At 33.1% G+C, this 18,529-nt stretch overlaps 1 protein-coding gene across 1 annotated transcript; it reads left to right on the top strand.

Moving 5' to 3' along the window:
• Positions 1–7,058: 7,058 nt before the first annotated feature.
• On the top strand, positions 7,059–11,535 carry LOC101893395 (tectonic). Its single transcript, XM_020034731.2, has 3 exons — positions 7,059–7,886; positions 7,947–8,094; positions 10,186–11,535. Exons 1-3 carry the CDS (start codon positions 7,176–7,178, stop codon positions 11,475–11,477), a joined length of 2,151 nt encoding a protein of 716 aa, XP_019890290.1. The 5' UTR covers positions 7,059–7,175; the 3' UTR covers positions 11,478–11,535.
• Positions 11,536–18,529: the final 6,994 nt, after the last annotated feature.

The following is an 18,529-nucleotide window of genomic DNA, read 5'->3' as shown; positions in this document are numbered from 1 at the left end:
GTCCTTGAAAAAAATATTCTTTAAAAATCCACGTTTACTGGTGGTCCTTGAAAAAAATATTCTTTAAAAAATCCACGTTTACTGGTGGTCCTTGAAAAAAATATTCTTTAAAAATCCACGTTTACTGGTGGTCCTTGAAAAAAATATTCTTTAAAAAATCCACGTTTACTGGTGGTCCTTGAAAAAATATTCTTTAAAAAATCCACGTTTACTGGTGGTCCTTGAAAAAAATATTCTTTAAAAATCCACGTTTACTGGTGGTCCTTGAAAAAAATATTCTTTAAAAAATCCACGTTTACTGGTGGTCCTTGAAAAAATATTCTTTAAAAAATCCACGTTTACTGGTGGTCCTTGAAAAAAATATTCTTTAAAAAATCCACGTTTACTGGTGGTCCTTGAAAAAATATTCTTTAAAAAATCCACGTTTACTGGTGGTCCTTGAAAAAAATATTCTTTAAAAAATCCACGTTTACTGGTGGTCCTTGAAAAAAATATTCTTTAAAAAATCCACGTTTACTGGTGGTCCTTGAAAAAAATATTCTTTAAAAAATCCACGTTTACTGGTGGTCCTTGAAAAAATATTCTTTAAAAAATCCACGTTTACTGGTGGTCCTTGAAAAAATATTCTTTAAAAAATCCACGTTTACTGGTGGTCCTTGAAAAAATATTCTTTAAAAAATCCACGTTACTGGTGGTCCTTGAAAAAAATATTCTTTAAAAAATCCACGTTTACTGGTGGTCCTTGAAAAAAATATTCTTTAAAAAATCCACGTTTACTGGTGGTCCTTGAAAAAAATATTCTTTAAAAAATCCACGTTTACTGGTGGTCCTTGAAAAAAATATTCTTTAAAAAATCCACGTTTACTGGTGGTCCTTGAAAAAAATATTCTTTAAAAAATCCACGTTTACTGGTGGTCCTTGAAAAAAATATTCTTTAAAAATCCACGTTTACTGGTGGTCCTTGAAAAAAATTCTTTAAAAATCCACGTTTACTGGTGGTCCTTGAAAAAATATTCTTTAAAAATCCACGTTTACTGGTGGTCCTTGAAAAATATTCTTTAAAAAATCCACGTTTACTGGTGGTCCTTGAAAAAAATATTCTTTAAAAATCCACGTTTACTGGTGGTCCTTGAAAAAAATATTCTTTAAAAAATCCACGTTTACTGGTGGTCCTTGAAAAAATATTCTTTAAAAAATCCACGTTTACTGGTGGTCCTTGAAAAAATATTCTTTAAAAATCCACGTTTACTGGTGGTCCTTGAAAAATATTCTTTAAAAAATCCACGTTTACTGGTCCTTGAAAAAATATTCTTTAAAAAATCCACGTTTACTGGTGGTCCTTGAAAAAAATATTCTTTAAAAATCCACGTTTACTGGTGGTCCTTGAAAAAATATTCTTTAAAAATCCACGTTTACTGGTGGTCCTTGAAAAAATATTCTTTAAAAAATCCACGTTTACTGGTGGTCCTTGAAAAAATATTCTTTAAAAATCCACGTTTACTGGTGGTCCTTGAAAAAATATTCTTTAAAAATCCACGTTTACTGGTGGTCCTTGAAAAAAATATTCTTTAAAAATCCACGTTTACTGGTGGTCCTTGAAAAATATTCTTTAAAAATCCACGTTTACTGTGGTCCTTGAAAAAATATTCTTTAAAAAATCCACGTTTACTGGTGGTCCTTGAAAAAATATTCTTTAAAAAATCCACGTTTACTGGTGGTCCTTGAAAAAAATATTCTTTAAAAATCCACGTTTACTGGTGGTCCTTGAAAAAATATTCTTTAAAAAATCCACGTTTACTGGTGGTCCTTGAAAAAAATATTCTTTAAAAAATCCACGTTTACTGGTGGTCCTTGAAAAAATATTCTTTAAAAATCCACGTTTACTGGTGGTCCTTGAAAAAATATTCTTTAAAAAATCCACGTTTACTGGTGGTCCTTGAAAAAAATATTCTTTAAAAATCCACGTTTACTGGTGGTCCTTGAAAAAATATTCTTTAAAAATCCACGTTTACTGGTGGTCCTTGAAAAAATATTCTTTAAAAAATCCACGTTTACTGGTGGTCCTTGAAAAAATATTCTTTAAAAATCCACGTTTACTGGTGGTCCTTGAAAAAAATATTCTTTAAAAATCACGTTTACTGGTGGTCCTTGAAAAAATATTCTTTAAAAAATCCACGTTTACTGGTGGTCCTTGAAAAAAATATTCTTTAAAAATCCACGTTTACTGGTGGTCCTTGAAAAAAATATTCTTTAAAAATCCACGTTTACTGGTGGTCCTTGAAAAAAATATTCTTTAAAAAATCCACGTTTACTGGGTCCTTGAAAAAAATATTCTTTAAAAAATCCACGTTTACTGGTGGTCCTTGAAAAAAATATTCTTTAAAAAATCCACGTTTACTGGTGGTCCTTGAAAAAATTTCTTTAAAAATCCACGTTTACTGGTGGTCCTTGAAAAAAAATTCTTTAAAAAATCCACGTTTACTGGTGGTCCTTGAAAAAATATTCTTTAAAAAATCCACGTTTACTGGTGGTCCTTGAAAAAATATTCTTTAAAAAATCCACGTTTACTGGTGGTCCTTGAAAATATTAAAAAATCCACGTTTACTGGTGGTCCTTGAAAAAAATATTCTTTAAAAAATCCACGTTTACTGGTGGTCCTTGAAAAAATATTCTTTAAAAATCCACGTTTACTGGTGGTCCTTGAAAAAATATTCTTTAAAAATCCACGTTTACTGTGGTCCTTGAAAAAATATTCTTTAAAAATCCACGTTTACTGGTGGTCCTTGAAAAAAATATCTTTAAAAAATCCACGTTTACTGGTGGTCCTTGAAAAAATATTCTTTAAAAATCCACGTTTACTGGTGGTCCTTGAAAAAAATATTCTTTAAAAAATCCACGTTTACTGGTGGTCCTTGAAAAAATATTCTTAAAAAATCCACGTTTACTGGTGGTCCTTGAAAAAATATTTTAAAATCCACGTTTACTGGTGGTCCTTGAAAAAATATTCTTTAAAAATCCATTTACTGGTGGTCCTTGAAAAAAATATTCTTTAAAAAATCCACGTTTTGGTGGTCCTTGAAAAATATTCTTTAAAAATCCACGTTTACTGGTGTCCTTGAAAAAAATATTCTTTAAAAAATCCACGTTTTTACTGTGGTCCTTGAAAAAAATATTCTTTAAAAATCCACGTTTACTGGTTCCTTGAAAAAATATTCTTTAAAAAATCCACGTTTACTGGTGGTCCTTGAAAAAAATATTCTTTAAAAATCCACGTTTACTGGTGGTCCTTGAAAAAAAATTCTTTAAAAAATCCACGTTTACTGGCCTTGAAAAAAATTCTTTAAAAATCCACGTTTACTGGTGGTCCTTGAAAAATATTCTTTAAAAAATCCACGTTTACTGGTGGTCCTTGAAAAAATATTCTTTAAAAATCCACGTTTTCTGATGGTCCTTAAAAATACTCTTTAAAAATCCACGTTTTCTGATGGGTCCTTGAAAAAAATATTCTTTAAAAAATCCACGTTTACTGGTGGTCCTTGAAAAAAATATTCTTTAAAAAATCCACGTTCTCTGATGGTCCTTAAAAATACTCTTTAAAAATCCACGTTTTCTGATGGGTCCTTGAAAATATTCTTTAAAAATCCACGTTTTCTGATGGTCCTTAAAAATACTCTTTAAAGATCCACGTTTCTGATGGGTCCTTGAAAAATATTCTTTAAAAATCCACGTTTCCCTGATGGGTCCTTGAAAATATTCTTTAAAAAATCCACGTTTCCTGATGGGTCCTTGAAAAATATTCTTAAAAAAATCCACGTTTTCTGATGGTCCTTGAAAATATTCTTTAAAAAATCCACGTTCCTGATGGTCCTTGAAAAATATTCTTTAAAAGATCCACGTTTTCTGATGGTCCTTGAAAAATATTCTTTAAAAAATCCACGTTTCCTGATATGTCCTTGAAAATATCTTTAAAATCCACGTTTCCTGATGGGTCCTTGAAAAATATCTTAAAGATCCACGTTTTCTGATGGGTCCTTGAAAATATTCTTTAAAAAATCCACGTTTCCTGATATGTCCTTGAAAAATATTCTTTAAAAATCCACGTTTCCTGATGGGTCCTTGAAAAATATTCTTTAAAAAATCCACGTTTCCTGATGGGTCCTTGAAAAATATTCTTTAAAAAATCCACCTTTCCTGATGGGTCCTTGAAAAATATTCTTTAAAAATCCACGTTTCCTGATGGGTCCTTGAAAAATATTCTTTAAAAATTTACGTTTCCTAATGGGTCCTTGAAAAATATTCTTTAAAAAATCCCTAAAAAATATCCTTCAAAAAATTCTTAAAAAATCCTTAAAAAAATATTCTTTAACAAATATGTTCCTTTTAAAAACAACGTCTGCGTTGGTCCTTGAAAAAATATTCTTTAAAAAATCCACGTTCCCTGATGGGTCCTTGAAAAAATATTCTTTAAAAAATCCACGTCTGCGTTGGTCCTTGAAAAAATATTCTTTACAAAATCACATCTGAGTTGGTCCTTGAAAAAATATTCTTTAAAAAATCCACGTCGGCGTTGGTCTTTGAAAAAATATTCTTTAAAAAATCCACGTCTGCGTTGGTCCTTGAAAAAATATTCTTTACAAAATCACATCTGAGTTGGTCCTTGAAAAAATATTCATTAAAAAATCCACGTCGGCGTTGGTCTTTGAAAAAATATTCTTTAAAAAATCCACGTCTGCGTTGGTCCTTGAAAAAATATTCTTTAAAAAATCCAGGTTTATTGGTCTTTTGAAAAAATATTCTTTAAATAATCCACGTTTACTGATGGGTCCTTGAAAAAATATTCTTTCTGATGGTCCTTGAAAAAATATTCTTTAAAAAATCCACCTTTACTGATGGGTTCTTGAAAAAATATTCTTTCTGATGGTCCTTGAAAAAATAATCTTTAAAAAATTAACGTTGCTTAGTCCTTAAAAAATATCCTTTAAAAAATCCACGTTTCTTAGTCTTTTAAAAAATATTCTTAAAAATCCACGCTTCGTAGTCCTTTTAAAAAATTGTTTAAAAATCCCGTTTATTGGTCCTTTGAAAAAATATTCTTTAAATAATCCACGTTTATTTGTCCTTTGAAAATATTCTTAAATAATCACGTATTTTCCTTTGAAAAATATTTAAAAAGGCACGTTTCTTGGTCCTTTGAACAAAACTATTATTTAAAAACTCCCACTGCTTATTGGTCCTTTGAAAAATATTCTTTAAAAAATACCCACGTTATTGGTCCTTTGAAAAAATATTATTTAAAAAATCCACGTTTATTGGTCCTTTGAAAAAATATTCTTTCAAAAATCCACGTTTATTGGTCCTTTGAAAAAATATTATTTAAAAAAATCCACGTTTATTGGTCCTTTGAAAAAATATTATTTAAAAAAATCCACGTTTATTGGTCCTTTGAAAAAATATTATTTAAAAAAATCCACGTTTATTGGTCCTTTGAAAAAATATTCTTTAAAAAATCCACGTTTATTGGCCCTTTGAAAAAATATTCTTTAAAAAATCCACGTTTATTGGTCCTTTGAAAAAATATTCTTTAAAAAATCCACGTTTATTGGTAATTTGAAAAAACATTATTTTAAAAATCTACATTTATTGGTCCTTTAAAAAAATATTTTTTAAAAATCCACGTTTATTTGTCCTTTGAAAAACTATTTTTAAAAAAATCCACTTTTATTGGTCATTTGAAAAAATATTCTTTAAAAAATCCACGTTTATTGGTCCTTTGAAAAAATATTCTTTAAAAAATCCACGTTTATTGGTCCTTTGAAAAAATATTCTTTAAAAAATCCACGTTTATTGGTCCTTTGAAAAATATTCTTTAAAAAATCCACGTTTATTGGTCCTTTGAAAAATATTCTTTAAAAAATCCACGTTTATTGGTCCTTTGAAAAAATATTCTTTAAAAAATCCACGTTTATTGGTCCTTTGAAAAAATATTCTTTAAAAAATCCACGTTTATTGGTCCTTTGAAAAAATATTCTTTAAAAAATCCACGTTTATTGGTCCTTTGAAAAAATATTATTTAAAAAATCCACGTTTATTGGTCCTTTGAAAAAATATTCTTTAAAAAATCCACGTTTATTGGTCCTTTGAAAAAATATTCTTTAAAAAATCCACGTTTATTGGTCCTTTGAAAAAATATTCTTTAAAAAATCCACGTTATTGGTCCTTTGAAAAAATATTCTTTAAAAAATCCACGTTTATTGGTCCTGTGAAAAAATATTCTTTAAAAAATCCACGTTTATTGGTCCTTTGAAAAAATATTCTTTAAAAAATCCACATTTATTGGTCCTGTGAAAAAATATTCTTTAAAAAATCCACGTTTATTGGTCCTTTGAAAAAATATTCTTTAAAAAATCCACATTTATTGGTCCTGTGAAAAAATATTCTTTAAAAAATCCACGTTTATTGGTCCTTTGAAAAAATATTCTTTAAAAAATCCACGTTTATTGGTCCTTTGAAAAAATATTCTTTAATTAATCCACGTTTATTGGTCCTTTGAAAAAATATTCTTTAAAAAATCCACGTTTATTGTTTGGCTTGAAAAAATATTCTTTAAAAAATCCACGTTTATTGGTCCTTTGAAAAAATATTCTTTAAAAAATCCACGTTTATTGGTCCTTTGAAAAAATATTCTTTAAAAAATCCACGTTTATTGGTCCTTTGAAAAAATATTCTTTAATTAATCCACGTTTATTGGTCCTTTGAAAAAATATTCTTTAAAAAATCCACGTTTATTGGTCCTTTGAAAAAATATTCTTTAAAAAATCCACGTTTATTGGTCCTTTGAAAAAAAATTTTTTTTTGTAAAACATCCCATTTTTTTTGGTTCTTTGAAAAAATATTTTTAAAAAATCCTTTGAAAAAATATATTTTTTTAAATCCACGTTTATTGGTCCTTTGATTTTTTTTTTTTTGTTTTTTGTAAAACCTTTTTTTTTTGGTTCTTTGAAAAAATATTTTTAAAAAATCCTTTGAAAAAAATATTTTTCTATACTCTTTTCAGATACAAACTGCAAACCCGCACCTCGGGTAAAATTATCATCGACATCAACGTAATATTCCGTAACTTTGCCAAATTCGGTATTGAGTTCAAGTGAAACCCCATCCAAACCCCTAACAAAAATATGTCTTTCCATAAATTAATACTCCTAAGTTGTATAATTCTTCCCTCACTTCTTTATCTAGAGGCCGTTAAGATAGGAATATCAAAACACTTAGAGACAACTACAACAACAACAACATCTACTACCCCTACAGCAATAACGACAACGGAGGAAGCAAACCTTGCTGAAGATAGAGAAACTTCAACAGAAATTTCCTCCATTTCTTCAGAACTTCCACCGATAGCCACCACAGAACCCGAATGGCCCGAATTTCCACCCAGAAAGGAAGTCAGCCCTATGAAATCCACCACCACGACGACAACCACAACTACGGCACCAAGTACCACGACAAAGAAGCCCAAAAAATCCAAAGCAACAAAATCTCCCACAACTACTACCACCACAATTGCCCCTGATACTACCAATTCAACGGACATAGCCGGAGAAACTTCGGCCCTCTCTTCTCAGAATGTGGGTCAAAAATCCAGATATTGTTTTTGTGATTTAACTATAAATGGTTGTGACATTAATTGTTGTTGTGATCCTGATTGTCCTGCCGAAGCTTTGAAGGTATTCAAATGCCTCAAAGAGACCTTAAATGATTTTGAATTGCATGAGGGACGTTTTGAGGATTTCAAATTTCAACATGGCCTGCCCACGTGTGAGGAAAAGGATGGTTGGCTGTGTGTTTTCAAAACAAATTTGCCAACAGCGGTTGCCATGGTAGGAGGGGTAAGGAGGGAGGGAGAGGGTTTATGGGATAACAGTTCTTAATATCTTTTGTATTTATAGGACTCAGGGAGTTTTTCCGATACCTCTCATTACTACAAATGGCCAAGTTTGCTGAGGGAAGATGTTGCACCTCCCAACCGAGAGTTTTATATGTATGGCGACCCAATAAAGGTGCTGAATATGAAGACAAAGGATGTGCAGAATTTCGGTAAGACAATAACAATATTTTTCAATAATTCACGTTTTTTTGGTTCCTTGGGAAAATTAAAAAAATCGGAGTTTTTAATACCTTAAAACTATTTTTTAAGAAATCCAAGTTTTTTGAGCCATTGGAAAATATTTTTTATGAAATCCCCGTTTTTTGAGCCATTAGAAAATATTTGTTATGAAATCCACGCCTTGGATGGTCGTTGGAAAAATATTCTTTAAAAAATTCTACACTTGGATGGTCGTTGAAAGAAAAATTCTTTAAAAAATTCTACACTTGGATGGTCGTTGAAAAAATATTCTTTAAAAAACTCTACACTTGGATGGTCGTTGAAAAATTTCTTTAAAAAAATCCATGCCTTGGATGGTTGTTGAAAAAATATTATTAAAAATTCCACGCCTTGGATGGTCGTTGAAAAAATATTATTAAAAATTCTACGCCTTGGATGGTCGTTGAAAAAAAAATCCAAATCTCTGTCGGTCCTTGAAAAAATATTCTTTAAAAAAAATCAAGTCTCTGTTGGTCCTCGAAAGAAATATTCTTAACAAAATCCACGTCTCTGTTGGTCTTTTAAAAAATATACATTGAAAAATCCACGTCTCTGGTGGTCCTTGAAAAAATATTCTTAAAAAAATCCACGTCTCTGGTGGACCTTGAAAAAATATTCTTAAAAAAATCCACGTCTCTTTTGGTCCTTGAAAAAATATTCTTAAAAAAATCCACGTCTCTTTTGGTCCTTGAAAAAATATTCTTTAAAAAATCCACACCTTGGATGGTCGTTGAAAAAATATTTTTAAAAAAACCCACGCCTTGGATGGTCGTTGAAAAAATATTCTTTAAAAAATCCACGCCTTGGATGGTCGTTGAAAAAATATTCTTTAAAAAATCCACGCCTTGGATGGTCGTTGAAAAAATATTCTTTAAAAAATCCACGCCTTGGATGGTCGTTGAAAAAATATTCTTTAAAAAATCCACGCCTTGGATGGTCGTTGAAAAAATATTCTTTAAAAAATCCACGCCTTGGATGGTCGTTGAAAAAATATTCTTTAAAAATCCACGCCTTGGATGGTCGTTGAAAAAATATTCTTTAAAAAATCCACGCCTTGGATGGTCGTTGAAAAAATATTCTTTAAAAAATCCACGCCTTGGATGGTCGTTGAAAAAATATTCTTTAAAAAATCCACGCCTTGGATGGTCGTTGAAAAAATATTCTTTAAAAAATCCACGCCTTGGATGGTCGTTGAAAAAATATTCTTTAAAAAATCCACGCCTTGGATGGTCGTTGAAAAAATATTCTTTAAAAAATCCACGCCTTGGATGGTCGTTGAAAAAATATTCTTTAAAAAATCCACGCCTTGGATGGTCGTTGAAAAAATATTCTTTAAAAAATCCACGCCTTGGATGGTCGTTGAAAAAATATTCTTTACAAAATCCACGCCTTGGATGTTCGTTGAAAAAATATTCCTTAAAAAATCCACGCCTGGTATGATCCTTGAAGAAACATTCTTTAAAAAATCCACGCCTGGTATGACCCTTGAAAAAATATTCTGTAAAAAATCGACAACTTTGATGGTCCTTGAAGAAACATTCTTTAAAAAATCCACGCCTGGTATGACCCTTGAAAAAATATTCTGTAAAAAATCGACAACTTTGATGGTCCTTGAAGAAATATTCTTTAAAAAATCCACGCCTGGTATGACCCTTGAAAAAATATTCTGTAAAAAATCGACAACTTTGATGGTCCTTGAAGAAATATTCGTTAAAAAATCCACGCCTGGTATGACCCTTGAAAAAATATTCTGTAAAAAATCGACAACTTTGATGGTCCTTGAAAAAATATTCTTTAAAAAATCCACGCCTTGGATGGTCCTTAATAAAATATTCTGTAAAAAATCCACGCCTTGGATGGTCCTTGAAAAAATATTCTTTAAAAAATCCATGCCTCTGTTGGTCTTTGAAAAAGATATTTTTTTTTAAATTCCACGTTTTTGGTCCTTTGGAAAATATTTTTTTTAATCCACCCTGGCTGGTACCTTGAGAAAATACTTGTAAAAATTGTAGATCTAATTTATCCCCATCTTATCCTTTCAGATCTCCCCTCATCCCTAAAACCTCCCTACTGCCAGACCATGGAGCCCATAAAATATTTAAAATCACAAAAACGCACCTGTCTTCAGCACAGTGAGAACCTAGAGGAGATTCAGTTGAAATTAATTGATTTACACGAAAACTTTAGAGTTGTAAAATCCCCAAATTTCCCGGAAAATATCTATGATTCAAAACAGCTCAGAAAATTTACAGGAAACATAACCCTGCGCTGGTGCATGGCCAGGAAATGCCAAGCGGCCCATGAAGTCATTGAGGGAAATTTGGAAAATTCTGAAATCCATGAAATCGAAATAAGGATATTTCATAATTTTACCAGGATACATGAAATTGTGGTGGATTTATGGCATAGGGATGTGAATGGTGAAGCGTCGGCAGTGGGCAACCAAGAGTCCTGGTTTACATATGATATACAATTTGTGAATGGAAGTCTGAAGGAGATTGAGAAAAATGTTGATTCTCCCAGACAAATTTGGAAAATAAAACCCTCTTCCGGTCCATATGGTTATGGATTGGGAAAACCCATTATCCTGGGCAAATATGTGGCCTACAATAAATCTCTACCCTTAACGGATGAGAATCGAGTGTTGGATTTCTTTTCCCAGGGCAATGAAGGTGGTGGAGCAATCAACTCTCTGAAAATTATGCAAAAACACAAAGGACTTTGTGGAGGTCCCGGAAAATCCTCCCAAGCGGAATCTATAAGTTTTGGTGTAAATTTTGCCAAACAATGTAAAATTCGCATGAAAAATGACACCCTAGATCTTGAGGATCCATCAAAGGCAAACTTCACCTCAATATGCCTGGACCTGCAAAATCGCATTAATGAACAACTTTTCAATGGAAATCTCAATGCCACAGATATCACCTCGTTGTACATTTCCAAATTGGGTAAACCCCAAAATCATTCGCATCAATGGATACAGCTAAATGTTTTCAATACCGATTTCAATCAGGTATTTGGTCAATATTTGGAGAATTCTGGTACATTTGTGTGCCGCAATATTCTGCTGAGTTTGGCCTATGAATTCCATATGGGTTATGTGTACCTTAATACCGCGCCAGGACAGCAACATCATCGTAGCGTGGAACATGCCTCCTTGTGGTTGGGTGAACGTCATGATTTGGAATTTTCATTGGATGAACTGATCGAAGTACCCCTTACAATGACAGTACGTTTCTACGACATCAACGAAAAAGCTGCATCAGCTTCTAGTCTTTTATGGAATTATTTTATAACGTCTTTGCTATGCTTAGTTTTAGTTTTATATGTTTAGAGTAGAAAAAAAATATTGAATAAAAATAGATTTTCTTAGGAATTGGAATTAGAAATTAAAAAAAGAATAAACGTTTTAGTTTCTTGAAAATATTTGTGAAAAATCCACAATTTTATTGAGTTTCTGGAAAAAAAAAAAAAAAACAGTAAGAAAAAGTCAAAAGCCGACCGGGGCCGCACATATGATACCCCACACCAATATGCGTATTTAGTAGAGCTCCCGTAACAAAAAAGTTTATATCCGGAATTTATGTGAAGTAGATGACTATGAACCTTATTTGAATGTTTATCATGGCTCTGAAGTATTCACAATTGGAGAATGAGATGAAAAAACCAACTTCAGACTGCTGTCATTTCTAAGCTACTCGTCCGACAGCTGTTAAAATTATTCCAGTGACAGTTCATTAAATTGTTTACAGGCGTACAAAAGCATTTTGGTAAGAAGTTTCCAGAAAAAAAGTTATTCGTAATGGAATTCTAGCGTTATAGTGTGATTTCTTTATATTTGGCTGGAAAACCACAAGTGGCTATCGTTGGAGCACTCCAGCGTAGTGTCTCGTACTATCGCTCGTTACCGTGATATTGGTAGCGTAAGCCGACGTCAAGGAAGTGGGCGGAAGAAAACAGCAACATAAGCAGAAATGGTTCGAAAAGTAAAGAAGCGAATCGTAAACCGCGTCGAAGTGGCTAAAAATGGCTCGGGAGCTGAACATATCGCAATATTCTATTCAACAAATATTTAAAAATGAGCCATTGAAATTCCGAAAAGTGCAAGAACTTACACCGCATCTGAAACAAAATAGAGAAAAAAGAGCTAAAGAGTTGCTTCGATAAGGCTGAAAGTGGTGAACTGTCGAATTTGGTTTTCTCCGATCAGAAAACATTCGTTGTTCAGCAGTTTGTAAAAAAACAAAATGATCGTGTTTACTTGCCAAAGAGGTCACCTGAAAATGTGCACCTTCGGTTGGCCACCAGAACTCAAGCGCCGGCCATGGTGATGGTGTGGGCCGCCATAATAACCAATGGTCACTCTCCGCTCGTATCATTGGACCATGGTATCAGAATAAGTACCGAATATTATCGCGAAAATATTCGGGAGGGTGTACTAAAGCCTTGGGCACTCACATATTTTGGCCGCAGACCTCGCACATTACAACAGGACTCAGCACAATCACTCTCAGCACTCAGCACGCGCCACCCAAGAATGGTTACAAAATCAGATTCCTCGCTTCATTGCCAGGGCACAATGGCAGCGTGTGACGGTTTCATTGGCCGTTTGAAGGCCATAATTCACTTTTTTTAAATTTTTTTATCTCATCCTTATATGGGAGCTATAGCTATATCTGAACCGATTTCCAAATTTGAGGTACTTGTTTCTCGGATGAATTCAGTCGAAATTGCCAAGATTCAGTTCATTTGGGCTGATAGTCGCCATTAAGTGCACAATTAACCCGAAATCGGTTGAAGATATATATGGGAGCTATATATAAATTTGAACCGATTATCACCAGTTTCAATAGGGTTCGTCCTTAGACCAAGCAAATGATTTGTGGAAAATTTCATCTCAATTAGATAATTATTGCTACCTGCATTTTGTTGGCAAAATACATGAACGGACGGATGGACAGATCGACTCAGAAAGTGATTCTTTGACGATCTTCAAAAGTAACTATGGGGGTCTACCTCGCTTCCTTCACCATGTTACAAAAAAAATGCACAAAGACATTATACCCTTTGCCACTGTGTGGTGGTGTATGTGTATAAAAAGGGTATAAATAGGCGATTTCAGCTACTTGAAAAAAAATCAAAATTTCACTCCCTCTATTAATATTTTTTTTACTATATCAGGTCCTTAAGAGTATTTTTTTTTTTAAAATCTGCAATTTAAATTCCTTAACAGTTTTTTAAATTTACATTGGAGCCTGTATTCGGAAAGAAAGGATTTGCCCATAAAAAATGTTCCGTTGCTGCCAAGAAGACCGAGCTTCTTGTGGCAACATTTTTAAATTGATCCACGAGGGCCCTAAACTTGACTTGGGTCATATCTCACAACTGATACTTTAAGTTGAATTGTTGCAAAGAAACAAAACAAATTCTACTAAAATCTTAAAAATACCGAATGTAGCCGTTATATAGGGTCTATAAAAGACGTGGACCTGCGTAGGAAAATTTTGTTATAAGCCATTATAATATTCAAATACGAAAGTTGAAAAAAATCAGCTGCATAGACAATTTTCTGGCATAGAATGTGGTTCCCATTACCAATTCTAAATACGAAACTTGAAACAACTCCGGTAAATAATGTAGCTAAAATCATCAAAGTAACGAATATTGGGTGGTACCGTTATTTGGAGGCTATAGGAAGACGTGGACCTGCATACGCATTTTTTTGTCATAGGCTGTAGTTCCCACTACGAATTCTTAATACGAAATTTGAAACAAATCCGGTGAATAATGTCCCTTAAATTGTCAAAATATCGAATATCAAGGGGGTACCGTTGTACAGGGTTGCCCATATTCGACGGACCCATGGACCCATTCCAATCGACGAGGCTTGTCCGCAGGCAACATTCTTAGCGTCAATTGAATTTTGTACGGGAACAAATGCAAATCAATGCGAATAATCCGTTGTAAAGTGGACCGAGCCATGCCCAACTGCTGAGAACGGCGTTTTTGGGATGTTCTTGGGGACCTCTCAACACTGGCTCGTTCGGCAGCGATATTCTCGGCCGATCGTCTTGGTTGACTTTTATATGTCCTCTTCGGATTAGAAAGAGCCTTACCAGTCGAAAATTTGTCGTATAAACGCTTAATGGTGTTCTTAGAAGGCGCACTTCTCACATTTTTTAATGTTTTAAAAGCACGTTGAGTTTTCACAATTGACTTCTTCTGTTGAATGTAAATTTCAACTATTTCAGAGCGCTCGCGTGGCGTGTATTGGTTCATGGTAAAAATCTGCTTGGACTGACGCTTCAAACGCGGTATGTCATTAAGCGATGTGACATCTCTGTCAAAAGTTATGGCGTTGCCAGATGGGTCCGTCGAATATGGGCAACCCATGTGGGCTCCAAGGATCAAGTACTTAAAAAGAACTTCTGGTATGGATTTTTAGACAATTCCATGGAAAAATTTAGCTAAAATCATCAAAATACCGAATATAGGGAATAAAGCACTTACAAAGAAATTCCTTGTGTAAAATTGCAGGCGATTCCATTGAAATGCTTAAATCATCAAAATACTGAATATAGGGGGTATGTTAGGGCTATAGGATATCGTGGACCGATATAGCCCATCTTCGAACTTGACTGCAGACAAAAGAGTGATCTGTGCAAAATTTCAGCTTCATATCTTTATTCGTTTTAAGTCTAGCGTGATTACAACAGAATGATGATGAGTTACAAACGAAATTACGAACTTAATATACCCTCCATACTATGTATGGTGGAGGGTATAGAAAGAGAAATTATCCAAAAGCCATGACTTTTCGCCAGTTTAGTAAAAGTAACTAACGAACAACGCCGTTGTAAGAAGTCAAAAAGGGCAAAATGTAACAAGTTCAATAAATTTGCTTCTTCTTACCTTTTATCCACATCTCATCTTCATTCATAACGGCACTCATTTATCTCATCAAAAAATTCACAATGTTATAAGTAAACCCTGCTTTTAAATAAAAACACTCGCGAAATATTGGCACCCAACACAATTTGCACGATTCCAATTGGGCCGAAAAAATGACGGAAACAAAAACACTATTGCACCAACATGACAAGACTTTAAATTGAGAGAATTAGACGGCACATCGGCTCTCTGCCCGTCTTTGCTTTAAAAGCCACAGTTTGCATTTCATTTTCTTACATTATCATACTTTTACATTTAAAACACAATATTTAAATAAATACACTCGCGACAGTAACCGTTTAATTACAATTTGAATTATTTATTTTATTTACAACTATAAACTTATTTCAATTCGATTAAATTCTAAATGAAATGGCGTCCACGCAAACCGCACTTGAAGACAATTAAAGGAAAACTGAACTAAATTGAGGAAAGAGGAAGAACTCAGCAAATGCAGCATAGAAAGAGATCCCCACAATGAGAGCGAGAGAGAACTCCACTGCACTCCACACACAACCATACGTAACCGTAGCAATTGCAATATCAAGCAAGAGTTGTCAATGCCAATTAGAAAGAACGAAAGTAAAGAGCAACAAAATTGGCAATACAACATCCAGTGATGTAATTTAAGCGTTTTTTTTTTTTTTTTTTTGTAAGAATTTAAGTAATAGCTCATAAGAGGAATAATAAAATCACAAAAAAAAAAATGACAAAGAGGAATAATAAAATGAAAAAAAAAAATAAATTGAAGCAAGAACCATGGTACAATGAAGAGAAGGTAGGTCAACTTTGAAAAAATTGCAAGTATAGAGGTCTACCTGTTTGGCTTGTAATGTCAGAATTAGTATCCAAACCATTTTAAAATCAAACAACTTGTTGCATTTATTTTGAATAAATAATTGAAAACCGCGAAAACTGAATGAAAGGTCAACACTTATTTTCAAAACCAGGTTCTATATATCTCTAAAGGATTATTTCGCTACAAAAACTCTAGATTTTGTCGATGCATACGATGAAATAAACATTTTGAAAACATCCGAATTTGAATGTTTTCTGATCAATTTTTTTGTTATTGAAAAGAAAACACATACGTAAACAAATAAAGATGACATATTAAGCCAAGAAAATAAAAAAAATTGAAATCATATGGTATCATAGCCCTACCTTCATATCATTGTACCATGGCAAGAACGACCACAATAAATGAAGCAAAGAAAAAGAAACAATGATACCCCACTGTAGAAAGAGAGAGAGAGAGAGAAAGAGTGTCTTGAAGCAGCGGTGCTCAAGAAGAAATATCTCTTTTCAGTCAAATTTCTCTTTGCTTATTTAAATCAAGAACAAAACAGTGTTAAGTCATTATTTATACAAATATTTTTTATCCATTTGCTTTATAAATTATTTTGGCAAACATTCGTGTTTAAAAACAATTAAATAGAACCGTGAAATATAAAGAAAAACAGAATTTTAATTTTCTCTTAAATTATCTCTTTTTTCTCTTCATGTTCTACCAAGTTTGGACCAAAACTGATACCCCCTTCGGGGGAACACACGCCAGACCAACAAACAGACGGACGGACACCCCTAGATCGACTTCAAATGTCCTGAAAAGGATTTGGTTTTAGACCCTAGGTCTCTTTGGGCCAAATCCGTTTCAGGACAAATTTATAGCTCTTACAGCTAGATCTAAGTTTGATAATAATATTACGATATACCAAGTTTGGACCAAAACTGATACTCCCTTCGAGGGAGCACACACCAGACCAACAGACAGACGGACGGACACCCCTAGATCGACTTCAAATGTTCTGAAACGGATTTGGTTTTAGACCCTAGGTCTCTTTTTTTGCCAAATCCGTTTCAGGACATATTTAAAACTCTTATAAAATGTGATATACGAGTTCGATTATCTTTAAATTACACACATCACAATAGATTTAGTTTAACCCAAGGTCTGGTGTGAAGATGGAATATATCGGTTCACTTCTTCTGGTACCTACCACACAAAGGGTCAAAATTTTGAATAACCAAAAGGATCATAAAATCCGAAATAAGCATCCAATTCTCTTCATATTTCACACATTCCATTATATCTACTAACACAAGATCTGATGTGAAGATGGGATATATCGGTACATTCCCTTTGGTACCTCCCCCATAAAGGGTCAAAATTTTGAACATGAAGCTTATAAAACGCGAAATTAACATCCGATTCCATTCGGACTTGGCACATCTCAATATTTTTACCAAAACATAATCTCTTATAAAGATGGTAGAGATTGGAACATTCCTTCTGGAACCTTCTGGAAAGGATCAACTTTCTAAATATGAATGGCGCTCATAAAACGCAAACTATCATCCGATTCCATTCAGACATGGTACATAAAAATATTTTCATCAACACAAGATTTGTTATAGAAATGGGAGGGTCGGGCCATTTCTTCTGGTACCTCACTTACACAGGGATCTCGGTTAAAAAAATTTCACACATACAAATATTTTTGGTAACACCAGATCTGTTGTGAATGTGATATATATCTGCGAATCCCTTCTGGTACCTCACCCACAAAGGGTCACAATTTTCAATACTTTTATCTCATCATAACTTGCGAAACAGATCAGCAATTCTTTACAACTTGCTGTATCTTAATATTTCTATCAACCAGAAATATGAATATGGAATTTATGATTTCTTACAAAATTGAATAAAAATGTTCGACTTTCATGTAATTTCCCATACCAATATTTTAAAGATGAAGTGGGAAAAAGAAATATTTCGATCCACTTTATTTTCTAAAATGTATCACACATCTCATATAAAGTAAAGGAAATAACTAATATAATACAAACCTGACAAGTGTTCGTGTTCTTATTTCTTTTATTGACTATTTCTCCTCTTTTGACTTAATTTTGCATTCTAATGAGAATCCTCAAATTAGGCAACCCACCCTAATGTTGACTATTTCTCTGTGTGTTTTCAATGTCTCTCTCCTTGAATTCACAACTCTTTGCGTATTCCTCTGTTTGTGTATTTTTGGTAGTCTCTTTACATTTTTTCTCTCTTTCTACTTTGGGTGATGTCATTCTCATTGCTTCATTTATTGTGTCCTTCCTTGCCTCAATTTAATTCTTCTTAAATTGTCTTCAAAAGTAGCTGCGTGGCTTTGTAACGTTTTTATTCCTCTTACATCCCAAAATCGCTTAATTGGCATCACTGGATGCTGCTCTGCAAATTTTGGCGCACTTCCTTTTGGCTGCCCAATAGGAGTTGGCAACTCTTGCTTAATATTGCAACCGCTACTGTTACATATGACTTTGTGTGTACAGTGACATTCTCAATTATTCTCTCTCTGTCTTTGTTTTGGGGATCTCTTTCTGTGCTCCATTTGTTGAGTTCTTCCTTTCCTCAATTTAGTTTAGTTTTTCTTTAATTGT

The sequence above is a fragment of the Musca domestica genome, unplaced genomic scaffold (assembly GCF_030504385.1).
Source record: "Musca domestica strain aabys unplaced genomic scaffold, Musca_domestica.polishedcontigs.V.1.1 696, whole genome shotgun sequence".
Lineage (NCBI taxonomy): Eukaryota > Metazoa > Arthropoda > Insecta > Diptera > Muscidae > Musca > Musca domestica.
Note: the sequence above shows the minus strand (reverse complement) of the source record. Positions and strands in the feature narration are given on the sequence as shown.